Source organism: Ptychodera flava, chromosome 18 (assembly GCF_041260155.1).
Source record: "Ptychodera flava strain L36383 chromosome 18, AS_Pfla_20210202, whole genome shotgun sequence".
In the NCBI taxonomy this organism is placed as follows: Eukaryota; Metazoa; Hemichordata; class Enteropneusta; family Ptychoderidae; genus Ptychodera; species Ptychodera flava.
Genome location: NC_091945.1, coordinates 3,848,153 through 3,873,379, shown reverse-complemented (window position 1 = coordinate 3,873,379; position 25,227 = coordinate 3,848,153). Strand labels below are relative to the sequence as shown.

General features: G+C 36.9%; 2 protein-coding genes across 2 annotated transcripts in view; one reads left to right on the top strand and one right to left on the bottom strand.

The window, feature by feature from the left end:
- Positions 1-23,816, top strand: part of LOC139116688 (macrophage mannose receptor 1-like) — a 35,526-nt gene extending 11,710 nt beyond the window's left edge. Inside the window, exons 6-18 of the mRNA XM_070679276.1 lie at positions 1-57; positions 960-1,027; positions 2,729-2,829; positions 4,035-4,301; positions 4,520-4,668; positions 5,341-5,428; positions 6,347-6,597; positions 10,512-10,692; positions 11,177-11,425; positions 19,458-19,643; positions 20,961-21,017; positions 21,298-21,351; positions 22,787-23,816. The exon at positions 1-57 is cut by the window's left edge and continues 164 nt beyond it. Of these exons, the coding sequence (XP_070535377.1) occupies positions 1-57; positions 960-1,027; positions 2,729-2,829; positions 4,035-4,301; positions 4,520-4,668; positions 5,341-5,428; positions 6,347-6,597; positions 10,512-10,692; positions 11,177-11,425; positions 19,458-19,643; positions 20,961-21,017; positions 21,298-21,351; positions 22,787-23,061 (1,983 nt within the window). The 3' untranslated portion in view covers positions 23,062-23,816. The remainder of the gene's footprint in view (positions 58-959; positions 1,028-2,728; positions 2,830-4,034; positions 4,302-4,519; positions 4,669-5,340; positions 5,429-6,346; positions 6,598-10,511; positions 10,693-11,176; positions 11,426-19,457; positions 19,644-20,960; positions 21,018-21,297; positions 21,352-22,786) is intronic.
- The window catches only part of LOC139116693 (uncharacterized), a 559,130-nt gene that overhangs the window by 226,430 nt on the left and 307,473 nt on the right, over positions 1-25,227 (bottom strand). The gene's annotated exons all lie outside the window — the stretch shown is intronic.

The window sequence follows — 25,227 nt, the reverse complement described above, 5'->3', positions numbered from 1 at the left end:
GGTGCTGAATTACTGTCATTGCATGATGCAAATGAGACAGCGTGGATAGCATCCAGGGTAAGCCTTATTAACGGGACACTAAGCTGTAACGTTTTTGATGATCTTTTCCATATTTTTGTTTTTTAATATCAACTACCCTTTTTTTGTTCTACTCCCGAACCATGTAGAGATACATTGTATTCAGTTGGATTCGATATACGTGTGGGGACTACATTGTGAATCTTAGGTCGGACTAGAATTGAAATGTAAATAGTAAACTTCCATTTTATTCATGTATAGACTGTGTTGACAAACAAACAGTTGGTGTTTCAACATGCTGTATAAAGTAGGACAATAACTTGCAATTGACATGAAAACTACAATGGGCAATGGTGGAAAAAAACCACCAAAAGTTACATCCGTTGCCTGTCCAGTTTAATATAATGGTGATCGATGTCTCAAAGAGAGTAGCATCAGTGAGTCGCTCGATAATTTTAAAGCATCAAAAAGTTCTATAATTGGGCATGGCAATTAGTAGACCAGCAAAGGATTCAACGATCGTGAAAATATTTCTTTCAAAGATGTATGTTGCCTTTCGCTGTCTAAAGTAAAGGTAATAGGTACATACTGGACTTTTAACACAGTCTGCAGTCTGTGGGGTATCTAGTGGCAGTGCATAAGACATGTACACCGTAACTTCCTCTATCCCTAAAATTAGCCACTTTATCATATTCCTTTCCTAACAGGATGTTAGTGCGAGTATTGGATCTAAATAATTTGTCGATACTAATGCAACCCATAGGAACGTACAGGTGGAATGTTAACATATCACAGTCTGACTTTTTTATTTCAATATAAATAGTAGTAAAGGTGACAAAGGTTTCAAAACATGTTTTATAGGGATCTGCTGTATTGCTCTAACATTTCATTTGTCATGGAAGAATCTTCTCAAATGTGTTATTTCTTTCTTTCATCTACAGTTACAACTTGAAGAAAGGCGCCCATGGTGGATAGGACTAAGACAATATGGATTTGGCGGAGACTATGAGTAAGCGCTTATTTCTTCAGTACATCACGAGATGTGTCACACACCGACCAACTCAGATCCTACAACTGCATTTCGACAATGTCATCTTTAACATATAACGTCTTGGAACTTGAACACTAGCAATTTGCCTCATATAAAAAATACAAACAGCTAGGACCTTGCAATTTCCCTTGCATTGGATTAACTCCTCAACGGTCACAACCATATCCAATGCAAACACATCGTTAAGGAATGTTAGAACTCTTCAGAGTATATGCTTGTTGCAAGAACCAATGGCCAAACCTATTACTATGGCTTTCGACATTGTTGTCCCTTGTCTCACAAACCTTTACCATTTCCAATTACTTCAAATTTCCAGTGCTCGAGTCACCTCTTTCTGTACAAAAATGGATATTGTAACTGCTACCAGGAATCGATATCTAGAATTGACAAACTTCCGTGGAAACCCCAAAGGGAGGGGGTCAATTGAACTGCACCTGTACAAACCATGTATTTCATGCACGACATCGATATGCATCATGTCAACATAACTGCAACATTGAAATTTTAGGATGTACATTATGACAAATATACTTAACTTTTATGAATCGCCAAACATACCTTGGATAGAGTTTATATTTGTCGCATGGATCCAACACGACCTTTGAGCGTCCTTCCGATGGCCCAACCCCTTTTAACCTGCAGCGTGATTCTAATGGAGTCGAGCAAATATAGTACTAGTAAAAAGTAACATGTTGGATTCTTTTGTGTCATTGAACTATTTTCTTATTTGCTGTGGTGCTTGAATAAATACTAGGAAAGTAAAGAAGGAAAATAGAAAGGTTACACGCTAATACTATATTTTGAATCAAATCTCAGAAAATTCAGTATCACCGCCTCATTTCAAACTTAATACTATATGTTATACAAGACAAATATATAATAAGAGTGAAGCTAACATGTTATAATTGAGATAGCCGCACGGTGTTTTTCAGGTTTATCCCAAACAAAGCGATTTATTTTTCCAGGCGTTTTAGATAGAGCAAAGGGCTTACGCGGAGCTGTAAATTGATAGTGCTAACAAATATTACGGCATGAATCAGAGATTGTAACTTTAAGTAGATGTGCAGTGCTGATCGACATTGCGATTAACCCCCGTGCATAATTCATATGACCATTTACCATCGAGGCAGGTACTATCCCGAATCGTTTACAGTGCTGCTTGGCAAAGTTGTCATGAACTTTATTCGACCCCTTCGGGGTTTTCGTTACTTACATCATATGTAATATCATGGTTGATATGTTATATCAACCATGATGGTTCATATCCGAGCGGGTGATAAAATTGTTACGAGGTCAGGGCAAATGGACATCCAAGGTCACTTACAAGACCATGCAATCACCATTTGTTGGTCATTTGATTTGACCAATATGAGTTTATGTTATCACAGATGGTCAGGATTACAAGGTGGGTTAGAAGTTGTCACAGATTGGTCAGCTTTATCACGTATTTGCAAGCAATACATGGTAGGTTAAGAGTTATCATGGATGGGATGCTTGATAGATATCGACCTGATTCCTTACTGGGTTAATATTATATAGTTGATAAATTATCTTTATTAAGGTAGCACAAGTGTCTGTTTATAGCATATGCATCAAGGAATCGCTCCGGAAGTAAAATTGAGAAAAAGATCATTGCAAGTACTATGAATCTTTTAACAGGTGGTCCGATGGTACAGCCTTGGATTATGTAAATTGGTTAGAAGGCGAACCAAATAACTTCAAAGGAATGGAGGAATGTGCTCAAATAAGTGAATCTCCAGGTAAAGAGATGTGTTTCTATAGTTCATAATACTGCAGTTTGCTCTCAATTAGGACAAAAGTTCATTGAAAGGATTAAAACTATGCTTAGAAAGCAATAGCACCATTGATTCATTGATTCATTCTTTGAACAATTACGGGACAGTTTCCCACAAGGAAAGTTCTTGAAGAAATGTAATATCTACACCATGGAATAAGGCCTGTCTTCCAACTCATAAATTCTTGGCTGTATTGCCTTTCAATCGACCCCTTAGTCTAACTTTTCCGTCGAAGAAGTAGGATCTAAATACGGAAACATGGCATTGATTCATTCATTTAAACACTTTCTGTACAATTTCCAGCAAAGAAAGTTCCTGAAGCAATGCAATATGTATATACCATGGAAAAAAAGGCCTGTCTCTATTTTACCTGTCAATCCACACCTTACATTTATTTAGATTACAGCACTAGTAGTGGATACATATCTCATATTTGAACGCTATGCTTGAGTGAGGTAATTCAGCGTGACTTGTCTGCGTGTTTGTTGGGTTTTAGGAAAGTACATCTGTTAATGCTGAACTTCCGCTCAACCCACATATTTGTCGTCAAGGAACCTATCAATCTTATACATTGAGTACATCTTACATCTTACCAGAAAACAATTTGGTGTCGTCGCAAAACATCTTACAGTATAATTATGTACGATTTTTAAAATAAAATTTACAAAATTTACATTTTCCTCTGCCATAAGACTTAACAAAACCAGACTGCAACATCTATGGGTCAGTATGCCATTGTAAAATGACACATTCTAAATATTGAAGCTAGTCGGAATTGTACAAAGTTCTCTTTCTGAGCATGACTATCGTTTCACTACGATGTGGCTTTAGAACGTTAATTCTTTCAGGCAAGATCTACAAATGACATAGTCACCACCACCACCACCATGATGATGATGATGATGATGATGATGACGATGATGATGATGATGATTATGATGATGATGATGATGATGATTAATGATGATGATGATAATGATCATCATTCATCATCATCATTATGAGTTTATTGTCATATTTAAAAACTCATACTAACATAATACAATTCAAATTTCAATGAGCACAGTTAAAATATGGAGATGGGAATATAGCTATGCGCTACGTCAAGCCTAGCCCCGTTAACTCGTATGAGCATTGCAATATATCCTTCTTGTTCTTCGGATTTCCAGACACTGCTCAGTGGAATGACCAACACTGTGCCGTCGAATTTTCCTTTATCTGCAAGAAATTTATTCACAATGTCGACCCCATCACGCATCCTCCAACAACACCAATACCGGGACCTTGTCCAACAGGATGGGTAGAGTTTGATAATAAATGCTACAGATTTTACGGAGTTGACGACGCCAGTGAAAGGTATAACTGGTCCTCGGCAAGGAATTCTTGTAGGAGTCTGCGCAGTAACCTCGTAACCATACACACAAAGGAAACTCAAAGTAAGTATGAAAGAACCAGAGAGGGCTCGAAATTGCAAATATGTCTTTATGTTTCTGCCAAGTATATATGGAGATTACTCAACAGATTAAAGAGATACGTATGACAATGCAAATTTGGAGTTTAAAGACGTCGTTTTAGATGAGCAAATCCTGCATTGCCTTTCGGCCACTTTACACGTATATGCAAATCTCAAATTTAAGGTTTTCGGTTTTTGTAGACTTCCTGTACAGCCAGATGTGTTCTGCTAAATCTCCTGTTTGGATCGGCCTGAGCAATGCTGGTAACAAACTCAAATACAGGTGGACTGATGACACAACACTTACATACACTAACTGGGCCAACGACCAACCCTACACATACGGCACGGTATGTTGTCTGTTGATATGGTAACCAATATCTCTGGTGATTGACAGGCATATTCTTTTAAATGTCGCTTATTCCATTAATTGAGAAAGGGTATATTTTACAATGAGTTGGACGCTTTAAGCACCACATTCGATAATGAAGTTTGTCATGAGCTATCTTTGTTGAAAATCTATTTCATTCAACAACTCTTGTCTAAGGTAGATCACCTCTCGGGGACAGATATTCGGTTTCTCAAATTTTTACAATTCTTTTCTGATCTACCACTTTTGGGGACTGATTTTAAAGTTTTTTAAGTACGAACAATTTTCACGTCTTGGTTTTCGAAAATCGAATGTTTTATTTTTTCCCATAGAATCATAGGGATGGCAGCCATTTTGAATTTCAAGTATCTCTTAACCCTTTCACCACCATGGCTTCTCCCACACCCATTGTTATCAATGGTGATTATGGACCTGTTTACAGGGAATTGGGGTGAACAGGTTAATGTTAGGTAATTTGTTTCTGAAGTACCAAACTTTACATGGTGACCCCTGATTTTTGTCATTTGAAAAGATAATAGTTGAATTAAGTTTCATGGAGGAAAGTTTGAGCAAAAGCTTATCTTTCACTTTCGAGGCATGTACTATCTTAAAACAGGATTTAAAGCAATATTACTTTGCTCTTCTTCAAAAGACGTGTGTGCAAATAAAGGATGGAAGTGGAGAATGGAATGGAGAGTACTGCCGATCCAAACGAGCGTGGGTTTGTCAAGGCGATAAAGGTAAACTCAATACCAGATGCATGACGTCATTTTTACAGTAGTTTTGGAAAGCCTGACTTTTCATAGTCGAAAGGCAGAAACTGACATCTGGCTGCTATTGAATAAGCAGGAACAATTAAATGATCCGTTGTTCATGTCGAATGGATTGAAAGTCGCTGAATGTTTAATTGTATATATTCATTCGTATATTTTTATATCTACATAGCTATATCGGGACATCTACTCTGCGCTTACAATGAAAAAGTCGACTCTCTTTCTCTTTAATTCCTTTACCGGCAAATCCAATCGCACGTGTTACAGCCATTTCTTTGTGTCATTCCTCCTTAAAGATCACAAACATCAGAAATGAACAGGAGGAAGCACATTATTTAAAGACATGTGTCATATAATATCATTTGCTTCTATGGAGCAGATTTAGTAATTTTAGTTTCAGAGGAAAACAAAATATTGCACCATCTCTTTTATCGTCTTGTCGCTTATCCTCAGGATGGAAGTCACCTTTCTTTGCTCGCTGTGGCACTTGCTACCAGTGTTTGGTTTAGTGGGAAAATGACTGGTTAAAATGAATGTTGATCACAAAGTGCGAAAAATAAAATAACAAAAAGGCATGTAAGGCTGACTTCAATGAAAAGTAGTATTCGTATCAACATATTTTTATTATACCTTTGTCAATTATATCTTGCAAATTTTGCTTTCGTCCATTTCGGGCTAACTTGAAGAGGGAGGTTACATTATTGCTTAAAGAACGTGTGATTACTGGTAAATTACACAAATGGTACCTCATTTGCATATCAGCCAGTGGTAGCGGTTTTCTTACAATGGATCTTTGCAGTCATTATTAAACTATCCATCGGCTTGATAAAAAAAACATTAAAATGCCTACTTATCTAAGCAAATACTTCTTATGTTTACAACCAGACGTCCAACCTCAACCTGAGAATCCTACCAGACCTGACGACAAAGCATGCATCGCAGGTTACACCTATTACAACGGAGGTTGTTATAAAGTGTACAAAAATCCGCAAACGTTTCAGCAAGCGTCGATGCAATGTAGGAAAGATGGTGGAAACTTAGCCAGCTTGATGAATGCATTCGAGGAGGCCTACGTGGAGACATTGGTCCATATTCAAGGGTCTTCACTATGGATTGGAATGGAATTAAATGAACAGGTATTTGTGCTTAAGTTAAGGTCTCAATTCAAGTGTTAGAACAGACTGTGGTACTTTGTGACAGTGTATACTTCAGATAATTTTTGTAGCAGTTATAAAAAGTAATATTACTAGTAACACAGGAATATATTCAGGCAATTCCTTCAAGTTCCATTAGCTGTATCTTCTTGCGATTTTTCCGTTAGTTTTGATTGAATGATCACTGGCTCATGTTGAATAGCCTGTCAAATAACAGGGAATCGCATATTATTCGTAAACATTACGTGCCCTACAACTAAATAACATGTGATTTTACAACGAAAATTTCAATTTTTGTCCGGACAGAAATACAAACTCTGTTGACACGCGGATTGCAACGTAGGCATTCTTCTGCACCTGCGCGAGCCATTTACAGCAATTTCAAAATAAATATTCATTACTTATGCCCGACACTTACGACGTAGTCCATTGTCCGAGCACGTTGCGTAGCCAGATGTCTGGCAATCCACGACGCAATGTTGTTTTGATCCCGAAATAAACGTGAACTTGTACATCTGGCGTGATCGCGCGTCACCATAGTCTGCGTTCTCCCCACACGCTGAGCATGCCAGACGTCAACAAACGAGCTCGGAAGGGCAACACGTTTGAACAAACTTTAGCTGTTTTATGTGGCTATAACATCACTAATCATGTTTGTTTCTTCGTAAACCAACATTTTGGCAACAAAATAGAGCGTCCCAACATGGAATTTTCCGAGTAAAAAGTGGTCAAAAGTTACAAATAATGGCCCTTTCACTAAGGGACGGACCATTAGATCTTGGGAGAGGGGGGTGGTCAAAAACAGAAAAAAAAAAATTTCAGAGCAGAAAGTTAGGAAAAAAAAAATCTTCAAACTAGTTTGCAAAATAAAAAAAAAATAAATAAGAAGACAAAGGCGTAAAAAAAAATCTGCAAAATTCTTTAAAATTTTGAATTTTTTTTAGATTTTACCGACAGAAAGCAACTTTCTGTATTTTTTAGTACATCCTCCAGGCACATTTTTAATTTTAATTTTTCACATTTAGAGTGACTGTATCCCTTATACTGGAAGTTGTGATTATCTTATCTTTTCAGGACTTTTGTATTCTGATCACTTGAAAATTATGAAATTATAGAGCCTGTTTTCTACTTGTTTCCTGCGTACAAACCAAGCAGGTACACTAGGTAAAACATTGAAACTATGGTATGGTTGTCAAGACAGAAAGTTGTATTTGCTTTTTAAGATCAAGGTAAACAGATGCAGGCCACATCAGTTTCATTTTTTTCACAGCATTTTATTGCAATGATGAATGCAAGAATGGGTGAACAAGTAGAAACACGTCAATAATGATAAAACAACATATCAAGTCATTATGTATTATTTTGCTTTTAAAAAGGCATTTTCTCAAAAAACAGCCTCCAAAAACAACAAGCACAACACATGTTTTAACATTCAACAATACACTACGTAGAATGCCATCTATCCAACAAATCCCAACACAAAACACACAAAAGGGTTGAACTTTGAAAGTTTCTCGATAGCAAATACTGAATAAATCTGCATGAATAATCGTTTTTTGTGTAGCAAATTTCAAAGAAATTGGACAAGCCCTTTCAGAGAATACAGATTTTTTGACCATGAATGGCATAAATTGCCCTAAAAAGACAAATGTTGAAATTTCAACACATCTATACACATCCAATCAATTTGGACATGCTGCAACAGAGAAATAGATGTTTTGATCAAAAAGGGCAACAATGGCTCTAAAAACACAAATATGCAAATTTAACTATATTATTTAGCTTATTTTAGCTTCTCAGCTTGTCAAAATCAATTGTAAATCATGAGATATGCATGATGTTTGGTGGGGTGAATGTAGGCATTTCACCACGCAGTAGAAAGGGAAGCCAGGAAACCAAAATAGTCAATTTTCAAAACTATAGGAAGCTACTGAGGAGCAAGAAGACCATGTTCAGAGGAAGATGTGTAATCCGAAAAAAATGCTCCCAAAGTGCCACCAATAACACCACTTTTATCTCTATTTTTCAAAAGCTCCAACAGCAGGAGGGGGGACACCCCCCTCCTGACCTCATCCCGCAAAAATACTCCCCAAGTGCCACCAAATAACACCATTTTAATCTCTATTTTTCAAAGCTCCAACAGCAGGAGGGGGACACCCCCTCCTGACCTCCCCCTGCAAAAATACTCCCCAAGTGCCACCAAATAACACCATTTTAATCTCTATTTTTCAAAAGCTCCAACGGCAGGAGGGGGACACCCCCTCCTGACCTCACCCCGCAAAAATACTCCCCAAGTGCCACCAAATAACACCATTTTAATCTCTATTTTTCAAAAGCTCCAACAGCAGCAGGGGTACACCCCTCTCCTGACCTCCCCCCCCCCGTGACCGCTTGCGTTGCCGCTTGTGGTGCTTGGCACCACATCTTTGCCCTCTTTATCTTCAGACAGCGACGAACTAAAAAAAAATTATAAATCTGAAAATTTACTCTGAAAAAAAAATTGCACAGCTAATCTCAATTGGAAAAAAAAAATTCAGAAATTTACAATAGTAAAAAAAAATTTTTCACAATTTCATTGTGACCCCCCCCCTCCCAAGGTCTAATGGGTCCATCCTAAGACACGCGATGGGCGCCTTTGAAATTCAATGTCCGACCGAAAACATTATCATTTCTCCGTCAACCATATATGTTACTCGATATCACAATTTAGCTCTCATGTGCTATATGACGGACACTTATCTACAAGATAGGTCTGTTTATCTGGATGTCAGTTCATGGCAAGTAATTCATGGCAAATATTTGGCGTGAATATGCATCATATGAATCTGCATAAATTTGTGCCAAAGGGCGTAAAAATGTGTAAATAATTAAAACTAAAGAGTTTAGGAACTGTCTGTCCGATAGATATTTGGACCATACATTCCTAGACATGTTCTGACTCAGATTTCTATAAATTAACATAAACTTTACATTTCCAATGATTTTGTTTCTTAATTTTACTTTAAAAAATCTAATAGCTTTGAAGTCGATGTCAGAAAGCTTTTATACGTGCGTTCTTAGGGATGCCTTCATTTCAAGTTTTCTCAATGATATTTAAACACATAAATCCTAGAACAAGTTTTATTTCTTCAGACTAACGTATTTCTCTGTTAGGACTCGAACGATAGCTCAAAAATTTGTGCTTTTATTTTCCTAGACACAGCTTATTCAGATTTGTTCAAATGGTGAAATAAGCATATGTACATTTTTAGGCTAAATATCCCCATTCTTGGTTTTAAAATATTTTGTTTCAAATGACCAGATACACATAATCTCAAATTCAAAATAATGGTTCCTACGGATAACATTGGATTGATTTGTCCTAACGATGATAACATTTGCACATTGGTATTTCTATGGTAAATTTTCATGTGTTTACTCAAAACAACATTCCTCCGAAACAACTGAACAACTCGTATGGAAACTTTCAAATTTCGCTCCTTAGGTGCATATGGATTACAATATTATTCACATTTGATTGATTGATGATGACGATGTTTGCATTTTTGGCCAACATTCCAATTTTTGCGAAATATATGCTCATCTATGAATGTTTATGTAGAGCTTTAGGTCGTCGTCATAGCTTAAAATTAATTGTTATTGACAAAGATACCTTTTGTTCTGAGTGATCATTTTTTGCTATTTAATATATGAGTGTCGCCATTCTTTATATCAACGGGGTACATACACAATAATAATGACAGATTTGGACATGAAATCTTAACGTGTCATTGACAACCAAGAAAGCTATTACTGTAGGAGAAACATTAACGAGATAAGTAACAAACAGGCGGTTGCACTGTTATTAGAGGAATAGAACGTACCAGTTTATAACGAAAAATATCACAATTTCACAGACTAGAGAATACGTGTGGAAAGATGGTTCACCAGTGTTTTACACGAGTTGGAATTCTGTGCTAGTGGGCGAAGATGCAGGAAGTGGTGCCTATACTAACAGTTGTGTAAAAGCTACGAAAGATGGATGGGAAACAAGAAATTGTGACGACCTCTTTGGTGCAATTTGCAAAATTTACCTTGGTAGGTACTTTTCAAACGTGATTGATATAACATTTCATATCGATGTCATGGTTGTTTATGAAGACATGTAAATCATCAATACATGATGCGTGTGTCCACGTAATTGTTCATCTGTAAGTCTGTCTCTCTATCTATCTATCTATCTATCTGTCTGTCTGTCTGTCTGTCTGTCTGTCTGTCTGTATGTCTGTCTGTCTGTCTGTCTGTCTGTCTGTCTGTCTGTCTGTATGTATGTATGTATGTATGTATGTATGTATCTTTTTATCTATCTATCTATCTATCGATCTATTATCTAGCTATCTATCTATCAATCTACTGTATCTATCTATGTATCTATCTATCTATTTGTATGTATGTTTGTGTTTATATGTATGTAGCCAAGTATACATCCATGTATGTATGCCAGTCCGCCTCCTTTTTCTACTTATTATTTAACATATCCAGTACTATTCTAACATTTTCTAACATTTTTTGTCTGTGACAGTACCACCTCCAACTACCCCTGATCATATCGAGGGACACTGTGGCAATGACGTTGAATGGGTGCCCTATGGCAGTGATTGTTACTTCTTTGGACGTAAGGGTCAAAATTTACAGGCTACACAGGCTCAGTTTAATTGCATGCGACGAGACTCTACCTTAGTGACTATACACCACGACCGAGAGAACGAATTCATACTGTCACAGCTGGATAGCGACCAGGATGTATGGATTGGTCTGGTCAAAGGACACGGTAGGTGTCGAAATAATTCCTTCGCGTGAATGTTTCTCGATATCATATTCTATTCTGGCCATTATTGCAGGTAAGTAGTAAGGTATATATGGATACAATGACATAATTTTTAGACCATTTTATTCGAAAATAACTACAGGGGAGGGAAGGAAAAATTCCCCTCCCTGTAGCTAAAAATAACATGAAGTGAGGTGACCTATATATGAACTCACGTACGCAACAGTTGGCACTGACGCCTATCGGAATGGTAGTTTACAGATGACTCACTGGCATATAATAGATATTTAGGTCAGCACTCAGCGGGGGAATGCCAATAACAACAGCTGAGTTCCCTACGGAGACCATTTGTTTGATAGATTCTGACTGTGCTGCTGCTCTTCCCCTATCGGTACCATTCTGTAAGGGGTTCCGAAGGTGATTCTAGTTTTTGAATGTAAGTATATAGAATTTTATCAATATCTTCTGGCTGTGTTGTGTGAATTCACTATGTTTTTTTCCTACCCTACCGGAACGGGGAGCAACACTTATGTTAGATTTTTCCCCTACGGAACACTGTTGCACAATACCTTTCCAGCAGGGGCTTTCCGATAGGACTTTCCCATTTCCGATAGGCTTCGAGTGTTGCTTAGCAGCCTGTGATGTCATGTTACAGGTCTGACATTGTACAGTTTTCATGAAAATTTCTACGGAATTTTTTTCTGAACTTGGGAGTCCCTTCGGATTTCCATTAAAATAGTATAGAATTTAATCTACTATTCTCAATAGAGACCATTGCATCACTGATAACATAAACATGAGCATGTTTTTAAATTTATAATTGGGTGTAACAACATGATTACTGACAAGTAATTGGGAGGCGGGTGCAAGCGTAATTTCCCATTCAATATGACTCCCTAACGCTGATGGATATGCAACTCCATGACCTGTTATGAGGGGATGAGACAGACGAATAGCATATTTTGTTTTATATGTGTTGAAAAGTAAATGATCGTCCACGACGGCGGCATCTGCATTGGCCGCGCCACTTCTCAATTTTCTTAGATTTTCGTTCTGAATTCCGTACAGTGTCATGTTCGTTCTCTCCTTTTCATGTTTGAAGAGATCACGATAACATTCAATAAGGTTATATTTATTCAAATTGAAAAGTGCCTGACCCTCAAATGTGAGAACCATACGCTTGATTATGTTTTTTGCAACGTTTTGTACTACTCGGTTAGGGACTGGTCAGTTTCTTCGGCCTGGGGGGGGGGGGCGGTGGATTATTTTTTGCCGACGTCAAAAAGTGGCTGACCCCCCCTATTCCAAATTTTGAAAACAGGGTGACCCCCCTATTCCAAATTTTGAAAACAGGGTGACCCCCCCCGGCACGCGACAACTGTAATATGTAATAATATAATACTGTAATATATATATATATATATATATATATATATATATATATATATATATATATATATATATATATATATATATATATATATATATATATATATATATATATAATATATATATATGTAAATATATATGTTATATTTTACATACATTTATATTTTAAGTCATTCTGTGTTTTAATGAAATTGTTGGCATGTCAGTTGTAAGATAGGAATTTCAAAGTGTCAATCTTAAAGTTTGAATACAGTACATTTTGAATGAGCTGTGAATGTATTTCACACTTTCTATGCTTAACCAGATGTCCTGAACTGTTGTACAGAAATGGATGTCAATCATTAAATATCAAACAGGAAAAAGCAGTAAATCAAAAACTTTGATGGGTGTTAAGACTTGCCAGCCATCCAATTAAATCTCCTGAGGAACAATAGAGAGGCATTTTAGCCAAATCTGATGTGTGCAGAGTCTGAGATGACCTTTTCTTGTAACATTGATATTTGTGCATGTTGCTTTCTCATACTGAATTCTCATAGAGAGAACAGAAAAGTATCAGGAATTTGTCATGCTTTTCATATGAAATGCAAATTTCATAATAGTACACTTTCACTTAGCAAACATCAAGATATCTCTGGCATATATCTCTGATTTATTAAAGTATGGCGCCCGAAGGGCGCGGAGAAAAATATGAAACATCCTGATATCTCTGATATATATGTCTTGTATATTAAAGTAATGCACAGGAAGGGTGTGCTGAAAAATTGCTTGAAGAGCACGCTGAAAAATATTGAACATACATATATCTCTGATATATGTATGCCTGATATGTTAAAGTTGGGCGTGCTGAAAAATATGTCTGATTATTAAAGTTACGCGCCCAAAGGGCGCGCCGAAAAATGCAACTGGATGAAATTTGTGGCTGACACGATGCATTTAGGCAATGATGAGCCTGTGTCGAAATTCAAAAACACACTGACCCCCCTATTGGGCATTTCAAAAACATGGTGACCCCCCTATCACCAAAGTCAAAAACAGGGTGACCCCCCCCATGAATCCACCGCCCCCCCCCCAGGCCGAAGAAACTGACCAGTCCCTTATCTTCATGTCCCGTTACTTCGAGATCAAAAACCAGGTCGAAAGTATCTGGAACTAGTACTACTCCGCTTTCTAACTTTGGACATCATATGTTAAGTGTCTGGCCTGGATCTGCCACAGTTGTATTATGAGCAATCAACTGATGAGTTCTTTCTGACTTCGTTTCATTCGGTATTTGGTTGCTGAAAGTCGGTAATAATGATCTATCGTACCCCATTTTCGTGTAATGTATATAGTAACTCAGAAGAAAAAAGCAAAAATAAATCACATCTTTAAGAAATATTTCCATCTGAGTATATAGTAACTCAGAAGAAAAAATCAAAAATAAATCACATCTTTACATAAATATTTCCATCTGACTGAAAGATAAATCGATTACCTGTGTCGCGAATCAATCGAAGAACCCAATATTCTTGTAGATGTTGGACTTCCATGTCATCATCAACCTCCTGAAAGACGTTTATGAATTCTAGTCGCTTAAAGAAGTTAGTCTTTTGACATTCCTTAATGAAAGCTAATATGTTATGATATAGATTATCATCTTTGAGTCGGACACCTGGATTTGCTCGAAGGATATGTCGATTTACTCGTCGGAGTTTGCACCATTCCAATTTGACAGAGAAACCAAACAGGTCTTTATTTTTAGAAAGAAACTTTGTAATATTCTTTTCACCAAACATGCTTGGCCATATATTAATACATAATTTTATTTATTATGACTAATGTTAAGCCTGTTAAAAATATCCATAGCTGTTTTCCAACAAATCCGACAACTAATCCTGCTGTCTTTAATAAAAAACTAACAAGTGAACCGATTAAACCTGGTATTGCAGCAGCACTTTTTGCGGCCAAGGTTTTTAACCATTCGCCAAATTGCTTTACAATTTCTTTCGCTTTTGTATATATTTTGGGCGGGCCTGAACCATTGTTTGCTCCAGTTCCTGCTGCTCCCCCTCGTCCTCCTTTAGTCACAGCCAAGGCAATTGTTGATATTGTCATTCCAAGGGCAGTCAGTATTGCAGCGATTGTAATACCATTTCGTTTAAATAACTCTGTCAGCTTCAGCCTGAGTGACAATTCTGGATCGGAAATTACATCACGAAGAGACCTAGTAGTAGCCAGACTTTCACGTGCCTCACTGATCTTATCATGTTCGTATTCAATTCGATCATCAATTTTAGCTTCTCTTGTTATGAGTTCAGCTAGTAGTTTTTCAGCTTTTTCTTTTGCTTGGGTGTGTTCTACAGGAATTTCCTTTAACTGTTTTTCAACTTCTCTTTTCTCTAGCCTTATTTTAACTTTTTCATTGTTAAGCTCGCCAAGACGCATATTCACAATCCTTAATTCATCATTAATAGTTCTATATTCGGGGTTTAGATTGTATTTTATCTGCATTTTATGTGCATTACCGTTAGCATCTTGCCGTAAGAATGTCAGTTCATCTTTGTATATACCCATGTCTTCTGGTGTCATCTTCTCAGCCGGTATTTTATCGTTTTTCACATCTTCAGAATACAATGTAGAACTCACAAAGTCGGGCTCTGCGCTAGAGCGATATTCGACTCCACTCCATCCGTATACTTTATTTATAAATTCTGAAGATCCCGGACTTTTTTTAATGAGGAGAGCTCTAAAAATCCACGTCCTGTAAGTTTTGACAGCCTGAGGTTTTTATAATACAGCTTTCCATTCTCAACCTTTGCATTCAAAATTAATTCGCTTCGTGCTGCCGGATTTTTAATTTTTTTCTCGTCTAAGAATTGTTCAGCCATTTGCTTTGTAATTTCTACTCTCTGTTTAGTCGTACGATCTACATACGGACTATCGCGTGCGCTAGCCTGGAAAGGATCAGCTTCTGCAAGGGCATTATCGTCTATAAAGTATGTTTCAGCAGTAGCATCATCATCATTTAAATTTGCATTATCGAAATCCTGGAGTTCTATATTTTCTTCTCCTCCTGTTGCCATATTGTCTCTCTATATTACTACAATTATTTTTTATCATCCCTTACATATACAGTAAAAAAAATGCACGTCTCAGTTGTTGAAAGCGTTGAACAGTTAGCTGACTATATCGAAAGAACTAGCGCTGCATATCGGCGAAGTTATAAATTAATGGGACGAATTGATATGGCTCTTAATGTGACTAAGGGAATTCTTGTAAGTTCAGCTGTCATAGCAGCAATTCCGACAGTTCCAGTTCTTTTAGCTTTAACTCCTATACCAGGTGTTATTATTGATGTAATACAAGGAAAAACAGGAGTATCAAAAAGGCGAGAGAGATTTCTTTACAGTCACTAAATACATAGTTTCATTCAGATGTCGTTAATGTTACTGGAAATTATGTTTCATTTGGCTCTGGCGAATACATGCAGGGGAAAGTATCGGACTGTTGTACAAATACTTCCCATACTGGATACAGAACAAATAATATCTTTAGCCCGATTTTCTCTTTCCCAATCAGCCTGGAGTAATCTTTTTTCTGACCAGACATTTTTGTCATGTTCAAATTTTTCTAATGCTTTATCATGTCTAATTTTCTCTTCAATAAGAGCCTCACCATTCCCGGAAAGCTTTTGACCGATAATATTTCCTCCTGTGAATGCCGTTGCATTTAATACAGCACCGAGAACTGTCATTCCTATTGCTGAAGCCATGATTGTATATTATTACAAGGTATTATTTAATTTTCACTGTATATACGATAATTATGTCTGGCCCAAGTAACTACGGTCTAGGTGCAATTCACGGACAAAATCTCGAGCTCGAAGATCTGAGTGATGTTAAAATTAACAATAATACTAAGATAGCAGGTAATCATAATAAAGATTACGTCCTTCGTTACAAGGACCGTGGAAAAACATTTCGTTTTATCGGCCGCAACAGTGCAGAAACACGAACATGCTGTAGAATTTTCCGAACTGAAAGACGTCGATGAGTCCATAATAGACGCTACAAAGGCTGCAAATGATCCTACTCCTTTTGCTCTGACATGGGATGGGGATAGTCAGAAATTCATGCCTTATAATGTACCGCGTAACATCTTAGATATATTGGATAGTGAAATTGCAGGAGGTGTTGCTGAACTGCCGGGAACTCCAAATGTGATTTATTTTGATAGCAATGTTAACAAATATAAATTGTCCGATTTTCGCCTTTATCTTAAGCCTAATAACCCATACATTACACTACTCGGTATACCGGTTCACCTTAAAATTAGTCCTCTTAATACAATAATGTCTTCAGATAATACACTAAGAAGGTGGATAAATAATGGGGAGAATTATTGTTCATATACAGCTAACAGAGTTCCAGTAAGATTATTTTGGGACACAACTTTAAAGAAACTGGGTCTGAAAAGTGGGGGGGAGGGGACAGCTGAATTAACTTTACAGACGGCCAGTCAACAGATGACTGATAATATGAAAATACTTCAACATGGTACAGTTTTATCAAATGCATAAAATTAGCTACGGCAGACGAATTTGACGATTTAGTCGGAAGTATCGCTATAAAAACAGATTCAAGAACACCTTGCAATATTATCATAACTATAGACAAAGATAAAAAAGATTTAGATATTGTTGCACACAGTAGTGTAGAAAGTAACAACATTTCATTTGTTAAAAAAGATACAAATTACACTTTAGATATCAGTACCATTTATCTAAAACGGCTCATTTTATTTGAAGTAATGGTCTTCCAGCATATTTTAAGTTCAGAGGAAATTTCTAAAATTTTATCTATTGGGTGAATAAGTTAACTCCTGAGTTCAGAAAAAATTCTGTAGAAATTTTTTCATGAAAACTGTAGAATGTCAGACTTGTAACATGACATCACAGGCTGCTAAGCAACATTCGAAGTTATTGCAAAAGCGGTATTGCGAAAGTCCTACTGGAAAGCCCCTGTTGGAAAGGTATTGCGCAACAGTGTTCCGGTAGGGTAGGGGAAAATCTAACATAAGTGTTGCTCCCCGTTCCGGTAGGGTAGGAAAAAACATAGTGAATTCACACAACACAGCCAGAAGATATTGATAAAATTCTATATACTTACATTCAGAAGACGAGAATCACCTTCGGAACCCCTTACGGAATGGTACCGATAGGGGAAGAGCAGCAGCACAGTCAGAATCTATCGAACAAATGGTCTCCGTAGGGAACTCAGCTGTTGTTATTGGCATTCCCCCGCTGAGTGCTGACCTAAATATCTATTATATGCCAGTGAGTCATCTGTAAACTACCGTTCCAATAGGCGTCAGTGCCAGCTGTTCCATACGTGAGTTCATATAACACGATTGGAATTAATTTGGGATAATTGGATTGGCAAAATTTCTCAGAATTGTAGAAAATTGTCTAATATTACACCATATTTGCTTACCATCTTTAAGATTTTATTCAAAATTTACGATGCTGTTGAAATGTTATGAGTAAGAATCAGTGCATGATAGTATCTAATGCAATATTGTTCAAAACATAGGAACAATATTTATATTTGAATGAAAATGTGTGAGCTTGTCTATAGTTTCTTCATTACTGAAATACTTGTACTAATCTCAGATGGTCACTTTTCCTCGACCAAAATGAAGTCTTTTGATTGATTTACAGTTAAGTCAGTCAGGGTCATTTAAAATGTGCCCTGACTCAATTTAATGTTTATGAAGCCTTAAATTCAGGAAAAAGTCAGGGGCATTTCAAAAGTGCCCTGACTCAAAAGTCGTCAAGTAGTGAAATTTTAAGCATTTTGTCTCATTTCTTTAGTACATTTACACAAAAATGAACTTTTTTCATGAAAATGAATCCGATGAAAGAATTATGCAATAATCGTTGTGTTTTCGTCGTTTTGTTCGATGAGAACAATATTTCAAATTTTACACTATTCAATGATTTTGTAAAATTTCAGCTGGAAAAATTTCGATTTCGTTGCATTTCCCTTATAATTACTCTCATCTAATTTTCCCAAATTAGTTCCAATCGTGTTTATATAGGTCACCTCACTTCATATTATTTTTAGCTACAGGGAGGGGAATTTTTCCTTCCCTCCCCTGTAGTTATTTTCGAATAAAATGGTTTAAAAATTATGTCATTGTATCCATATATACCTTACTACTCAGGTATAGTGCCCTCTCGAGACGGATAATCAGATTCTCAAAATTTCACCATTTTCACCTTGTTGACAGTTTGTGTTGAGTAATTTCTACCGTGCTGAGAAATTAAGAGGACAATGTCATCCCCTGTCAGAATCGAAATCCTCTTGTGTTAACACAGAAGTTTCGATGAATTTTCCTTCCTTTCCTTCAAAAATTCCAACGCTGTCTCCTGACCTTTACTTATTGCGAAGTAGTTGCGTAAAATTTTCTTAGCCAAATAACTAATCTCATGTTCGAGTTGTGTGTGTTTGAGCCGGATTTCTTTCATCTCTCTAAAAGTAATAGAGCTGAGTTTTTCAAGAGAAACATAAGCGTCGTATTCAGTTGTACCTCGTGAATATCAAAATATTTTAAGATATGGAGAATGAATACGCAAAGGATAAATACATATGTCTCTGTTATAAAGATGGCTTTCGATGGGTTGACAATTCACCGCTGCAGTTTACAAGATGGGCAGAAGGGCAACCCAACCTGGCGTCGAAGTATTGGTGGGACAACGGAGATTGTGTGATCTTACAAGGATATAATGGTGACTGGGATGACCTTATGTGTTCCCATGAAAGACGAGGATTTGTTTGTAAAAAACCCAAAAGTAAGCTACTTTCTACTAAGTACAAGTGTACACTGTACCTAGCTATGACAATGGGAGGGCAGCAGATTCGACACTGGGGTGTGAATAAGGATAGCGGACTCACTATCCGAAGATGGTGAGTTCGGAATAGCGTTAAAGCCGGTAATTGTAAGGCTAGCAGTCGAACTATCTCTTGACTGTTAGTTCTGGTGCTATGCTGCAAAGCAAGGCTTTGTAGTCGGCTTTGATTCATCAAGATGATTGATACCTCATACTCGTAACTAGATTTTCGCGCGTTTCATGATGCTCCAAATATGAAGGCAGCGACTTTGTCTAAATGAGTGAACTAATACACAATTAAAAACAGTTAATTGAATAACTAATTAATTTACCCTTTGAGCGCCAAAGTCAATTTTTTTCGCCTATATCAAAATGTACACCATTCAATTTTTTTACTAATTTTTGCTAAAATTTTGATAAAAATCTAAACCCAATAAAATGTGATGTTCAATTGGTCCAAAATTGTCAAAAAATTACAGAAAAATTCATAAAATTGGTAAAATGTTGCACAGTATAATTTTGGTGGGAAAAATTACAGCGCTCAAAGGGTTAAAGTCATCTTTTGCACCTTAATTAATTTTACTTATCACAAGAGATTGCAACACGTTTCTCGGATTATATCCGATGTATGTAAATGACTTGGTACAATGCTGTCTGATTTTATAATCGTCGCTGTCGGAAAGTAGCAATCTTGATATTATAATGGCGAAGGTTGGGCAGAATCGTTATATGACACGATGTGCCATTGGAAGGTAGATGGCTTATGAAGGGTAGATGAATCGTAAGGAACGAAAAATGTACGCAGGGGAACAGATCATATCATAGCCGATGTTACTGCTCGATAGAGTTCCCTGTTCAGTATATTCTGCCACCTACCGCATTACTACATCATTCCAGCGGCGTCTTTGTCTTCGATCTCTCAATTATTACGGTCCCGTTGTACCTCCAACGATTAAGAGGCCAGGCTACAGTGCCCCAGTAACTCGAACAACATACAAAGTTGCGGCAGGATTGTGGAATTCAAGAATATCTAGTATTAGCTGCAGCAATGTGGCGCATGTAGAAATATACCAACCTAAATATAAGGGAGAAAATACTTTGTGAGGAAACTTAAAACTCAAATAAATATCTCCGTGTACGGCAGCAATACGTTAGCATGAAATGTAGTTCATTTCCATACTCACAAAGGTATATTATTGCACAGCTTTGCGTAGGTTTTGTCGCAGACCGTATGAAACTCCTTTACTTACACGCTTTCATTTCACTATGATCTTGCAGTCGTTCCCACCTCATTAAGCATCACTACAATCAAAGAAATACAAGAGAATTCAACAGGTAATGTGCTCTGAAGTAATGCTATGTTCAATATCCCACTAAATTACGTATTTTCATTGGTTGCAACTTTTTTTTCCAAAAAGAAAACATATTTTGGGGAATCATATAGTGAGCAGTAAATTGTTTGATCTCGTTCATGGTCTCGTGATGATGTTCTCGTTTATTCTAGTTAAAGTGGTCACGCAAGATTCCTCCTGCAATACCATCAAACTTTGGAAAAGTTGTACAACTCAAGAGACTCAACAGTAACGACTGCCCGTTCTCTATCTTTAAATTACAGATGTCAAGCCAGTAACTAGAAAATGCGTGATTGGCAGAGCTGAAGAGAGCCACGGTAATCACAATTATGTCTTCGCATCGTTGTTACGAGGGTCTCAGGAGCAAATAAATTCTTAGATTATCAAAAAGACAATATATTTGTAAGGAGCGAAATTGCTGATAGCTTTAAATAATCCACGCGTTTTGCTGTTGAGAACACATAAATAATCTTACATATACTTTTGGTGTCATCTACGATTACCATACTCGTAAGGTCACACTACTGTGTGAAACACGTTGATATTCGTGTTTTTCATTTTCATAAAATTTTGTCATCGTTATTTGAATAGTAGGGCGTAGTTGACCAATGTATGTGATGTCAGTAGAGAGAGAGTTTAACTCTCACAATGGAATGGCACCGTCGGATCTTGCTGAGGTACCGCCGCATTTTGTCGCAGAACTTCAAAAGGCGAAATTCGTTCGTTTTGTTGTTGTAAAGAGTTCGAAGGTCAATTCAATACGTGAATTTAACTTTCGATAAGTCACCGCAAGAATGTTTTACAAAGAAAAAGACCAGGGTCCTTATTATAATATTACTCTGTGGCTTAATTTTGTATAACTTTTGTAATCTCGATTCCATGGCGAATTATAAAGTAGAATATTAGAATTTTATGGTTTCCGGTATCCCGCTTTTATACCTTGCCACGGCATTTAAGTCACAAATGCCTGTTTCAAAGAAACACATTGGTAAGGTGACAGGATACAACCTTATTCTCGATCAAAATGACGTGACAGCCTGACAGAAGGGAAAAAACTAAGACAGGATATTGTCGGTAGTGACAAATGAGATTCAGACACCAAAACCAAACATGTAACGACGAACTTGTATGCAGTGAAACATTTAATTGATCTTCCCGACGAAATGTAAATTGCATAATTACAAATATTAAGAAAAGAAATGCAGAAGGGAAAGCAGCATCATTAACTTCTGACATGTTTTACGTTGATGTTTTTAATCATAATAATGACCATGCAATACTTTAATACCTAACGACTTCAATGACCTGGTCATGCACGAGTATTATCCAATAGCTTTATCCAAACCGTCATGTTGTACCCCTTCGAGTCTTTGAATGTTAGTTTAAAGGGGGCGCTCGATCGGGGGAAAGAGGGGGGGTGCTCTGCCAAAGGAAGATCATACACATAAGTATTGCAACTTGACCCGTCTTTTTCAGCTAATGTAGACTTTTGATAAATTTTATAAAATGTAGACTATTGACTCCTGTTTTTGTCTTCAGTACAATTTTGACCAATCATTTTGTAGGAAATGTAACTTTTAACCTCAGATTATGCGGAAAATTGCTGAGTTTGTGTTTTGAATTTTGAATTGTCAATTGTCAATGTGTACGCAAATCGGGTGAGTGCCCCCTCGGTGGGGGGTTGGGGGTTGTGTAGATCTTTAAAAACTAAATTCGTACAATCTGTCATTTCTCTATTTTCTTCTTTAACAGGAATCGGTGTTCCTTCAATCATTATCATAACAGAAGCTGTCATTGTTGTCGTTGTGGCCATGCTAGTGGTTGCGTGGCGCATCCATAAACGGCGACAGAGATACGCAATATATAAAAGAAACTGCGTCATTGATGACACCAGCGTAGGAAACAGATTTGAGAATCACTTGTATCCAGATAATATCTCTGGTGAACAAATCAGAGCGCCACCAACGGAACAAACGAGAGACAGTGGCACAGAGCGTCAGACTACGATGATTGTTACAACGTGCTGACTTTGTCTGTGGCGAATTTTTCAGTGATTGCATGAAATGATACCTAATACCTGATACAATATTACTTAAGAAACTCATCACATTTATGAGCAAGTATCAAACAGTTTGCACAACAATCTAACATAGGTTAATATGCAATCAAAACTGATTCAATAATATCCATTCAAAGTAAAACATTACCAGTCGGTTAAACATTTATTACGTACAATCAGTTTGATCATCCTGAACCACAATAATAAGTGGTGGTACCAGGTGTCCGAAATGGACAAGGTTGCCCTGCTAGTATGCTACACCTCAGAATTGTTCCATATTTTACAAATCTGTAAGTGTTGCAGTCTAAAGAATCACTAAGTCCTAAGAATATCGGGAGATTTGACAGCAAATAATATAAATTTGACAGAGGACTAACCTACCCTGAAGTTTATGATGTACATCTGAAAAAAAACAAGAATCAGTGCTTAGTATAGTTAGTAGTTTCTCTACTGTCTATGCTTATTTTAAAGTTTGCACGATACTTTGTATGGTCAGTATCCCTACCACGCTTCATCAATTTTTATGCAGTTTTATCTGATGTGTATAGAGATACGAAATTAAACCTAAATACAATGTATACGGAAAACACAATCACTGTCTACAGCCTCATGACATTTAGCTTTTATATATAGTTTTTACTGTCATTTGTCCTGTTATGATCAACCATGTAATCCATTCGCGCAAACAGTACTTTGTTTTAAAATAATAGTACTTATACTTGATTATGCTGTCTTTGAACATATATTTGCTGCACTTATTTTGTTCCGAAGCACTTCAGAGCAACAACCAGGTTTTTAAGTAGAATATTTCTCAGGCAGAGAAAAAAGATGAAGAAATGGCATTAGGAGAGAATGAACCCTATTGTGCGTCAGGTTTTGAAAAGTTTTACCCTTGCCGTTAGGTGCGATACGAGAAAGGTTATTGCTAAAATTATATTAAACTATGTTCTCCTTTTTAAAGACAAAGACAAAAGGAAGTTCGGACGTATAGAGGATTTTGAGAGGGGTAATCACTCCTCTCGAACTGCAACTTGAAAACAATAACCATTTTGATGCCATTTGCTGCATTTAAAAAAAATCAATTGATAAAAATGTACCTTTCTTGTATTGTTACAGACATCAAAGTGCTTACAGGGCAAGAGTACGAGACAGGCATACGCCCTCTTCCATGGCAATTTTGAAATACACAAAATGTTTAGGATCAGTCAAATTAGTAATGTTCCAATTTTCATTTTCTAAAATCTAAAGTACACAATCTGACAGAAATCGTGGGTTAGCCGCCACACTATTAAAAGGGACTTCATAGTTGAATGTTGATGTCAGCGTATTGAAAATCAAGTTAAGTGATTGTGTAATCTCTCATTCCGTCGATCTCAGCTGGGGAGTTTTACTCACTGCTGAGAGATACTTCGAGATCTAGGACAGAGAGACTCACAAAGTAATTGAATATAAATCGATGGCGATTTATTGCTGAAGTGTGAAGTTATACATCAGAGATGCCTAACTTAATATATCTATGTTTATCTCCTTTAAAAGGAATTCTGTCATTGTTTGAAGACTGATCATGATAATTCTCCAATCACTAATGAACTGATATTCCTTGATTAGTAAATAGTAATTCAAATGTTCTCTCATTGGAAAATACACTATTTAGCTTCCTCTCATTGGACATCGAATATATGAAATTTACATAAGTTGCATCTCTTACAGAACGGTGAACTCAGCAATTTCCTTTAAAACGAAAGTTATCACAAAAAATAAAAGTAGTCGCTAAGTCAAGGGATAGAATACAAACTGTAAATGTGTACAGGCTTCTTATCACAGCTCCAGAATTGAGTCAGACAAAGAGAGCAGTCCTTTGGCTTGATTGCAGGCTTGAGGTTGCACAAAGCCCATAGAATAAATCAAGCGTTGCTGTGAAGGTCTTGAAAAGTCTTGGAGGTAACACTGCTGGAGTTTCCAAAGTCTTGAAGTAACACGCCAGTGACACGATCCCAAAAATCTGACTGAAAAACTGTGCCCCCTATTTATACTCAAATGGTTATGTAAGAGAATATAAGAACGATCTAGAACTTCTATTGATATGCTAATCACTGTTCTAAAAATATCTACACTTATACTACAACTGAATTTC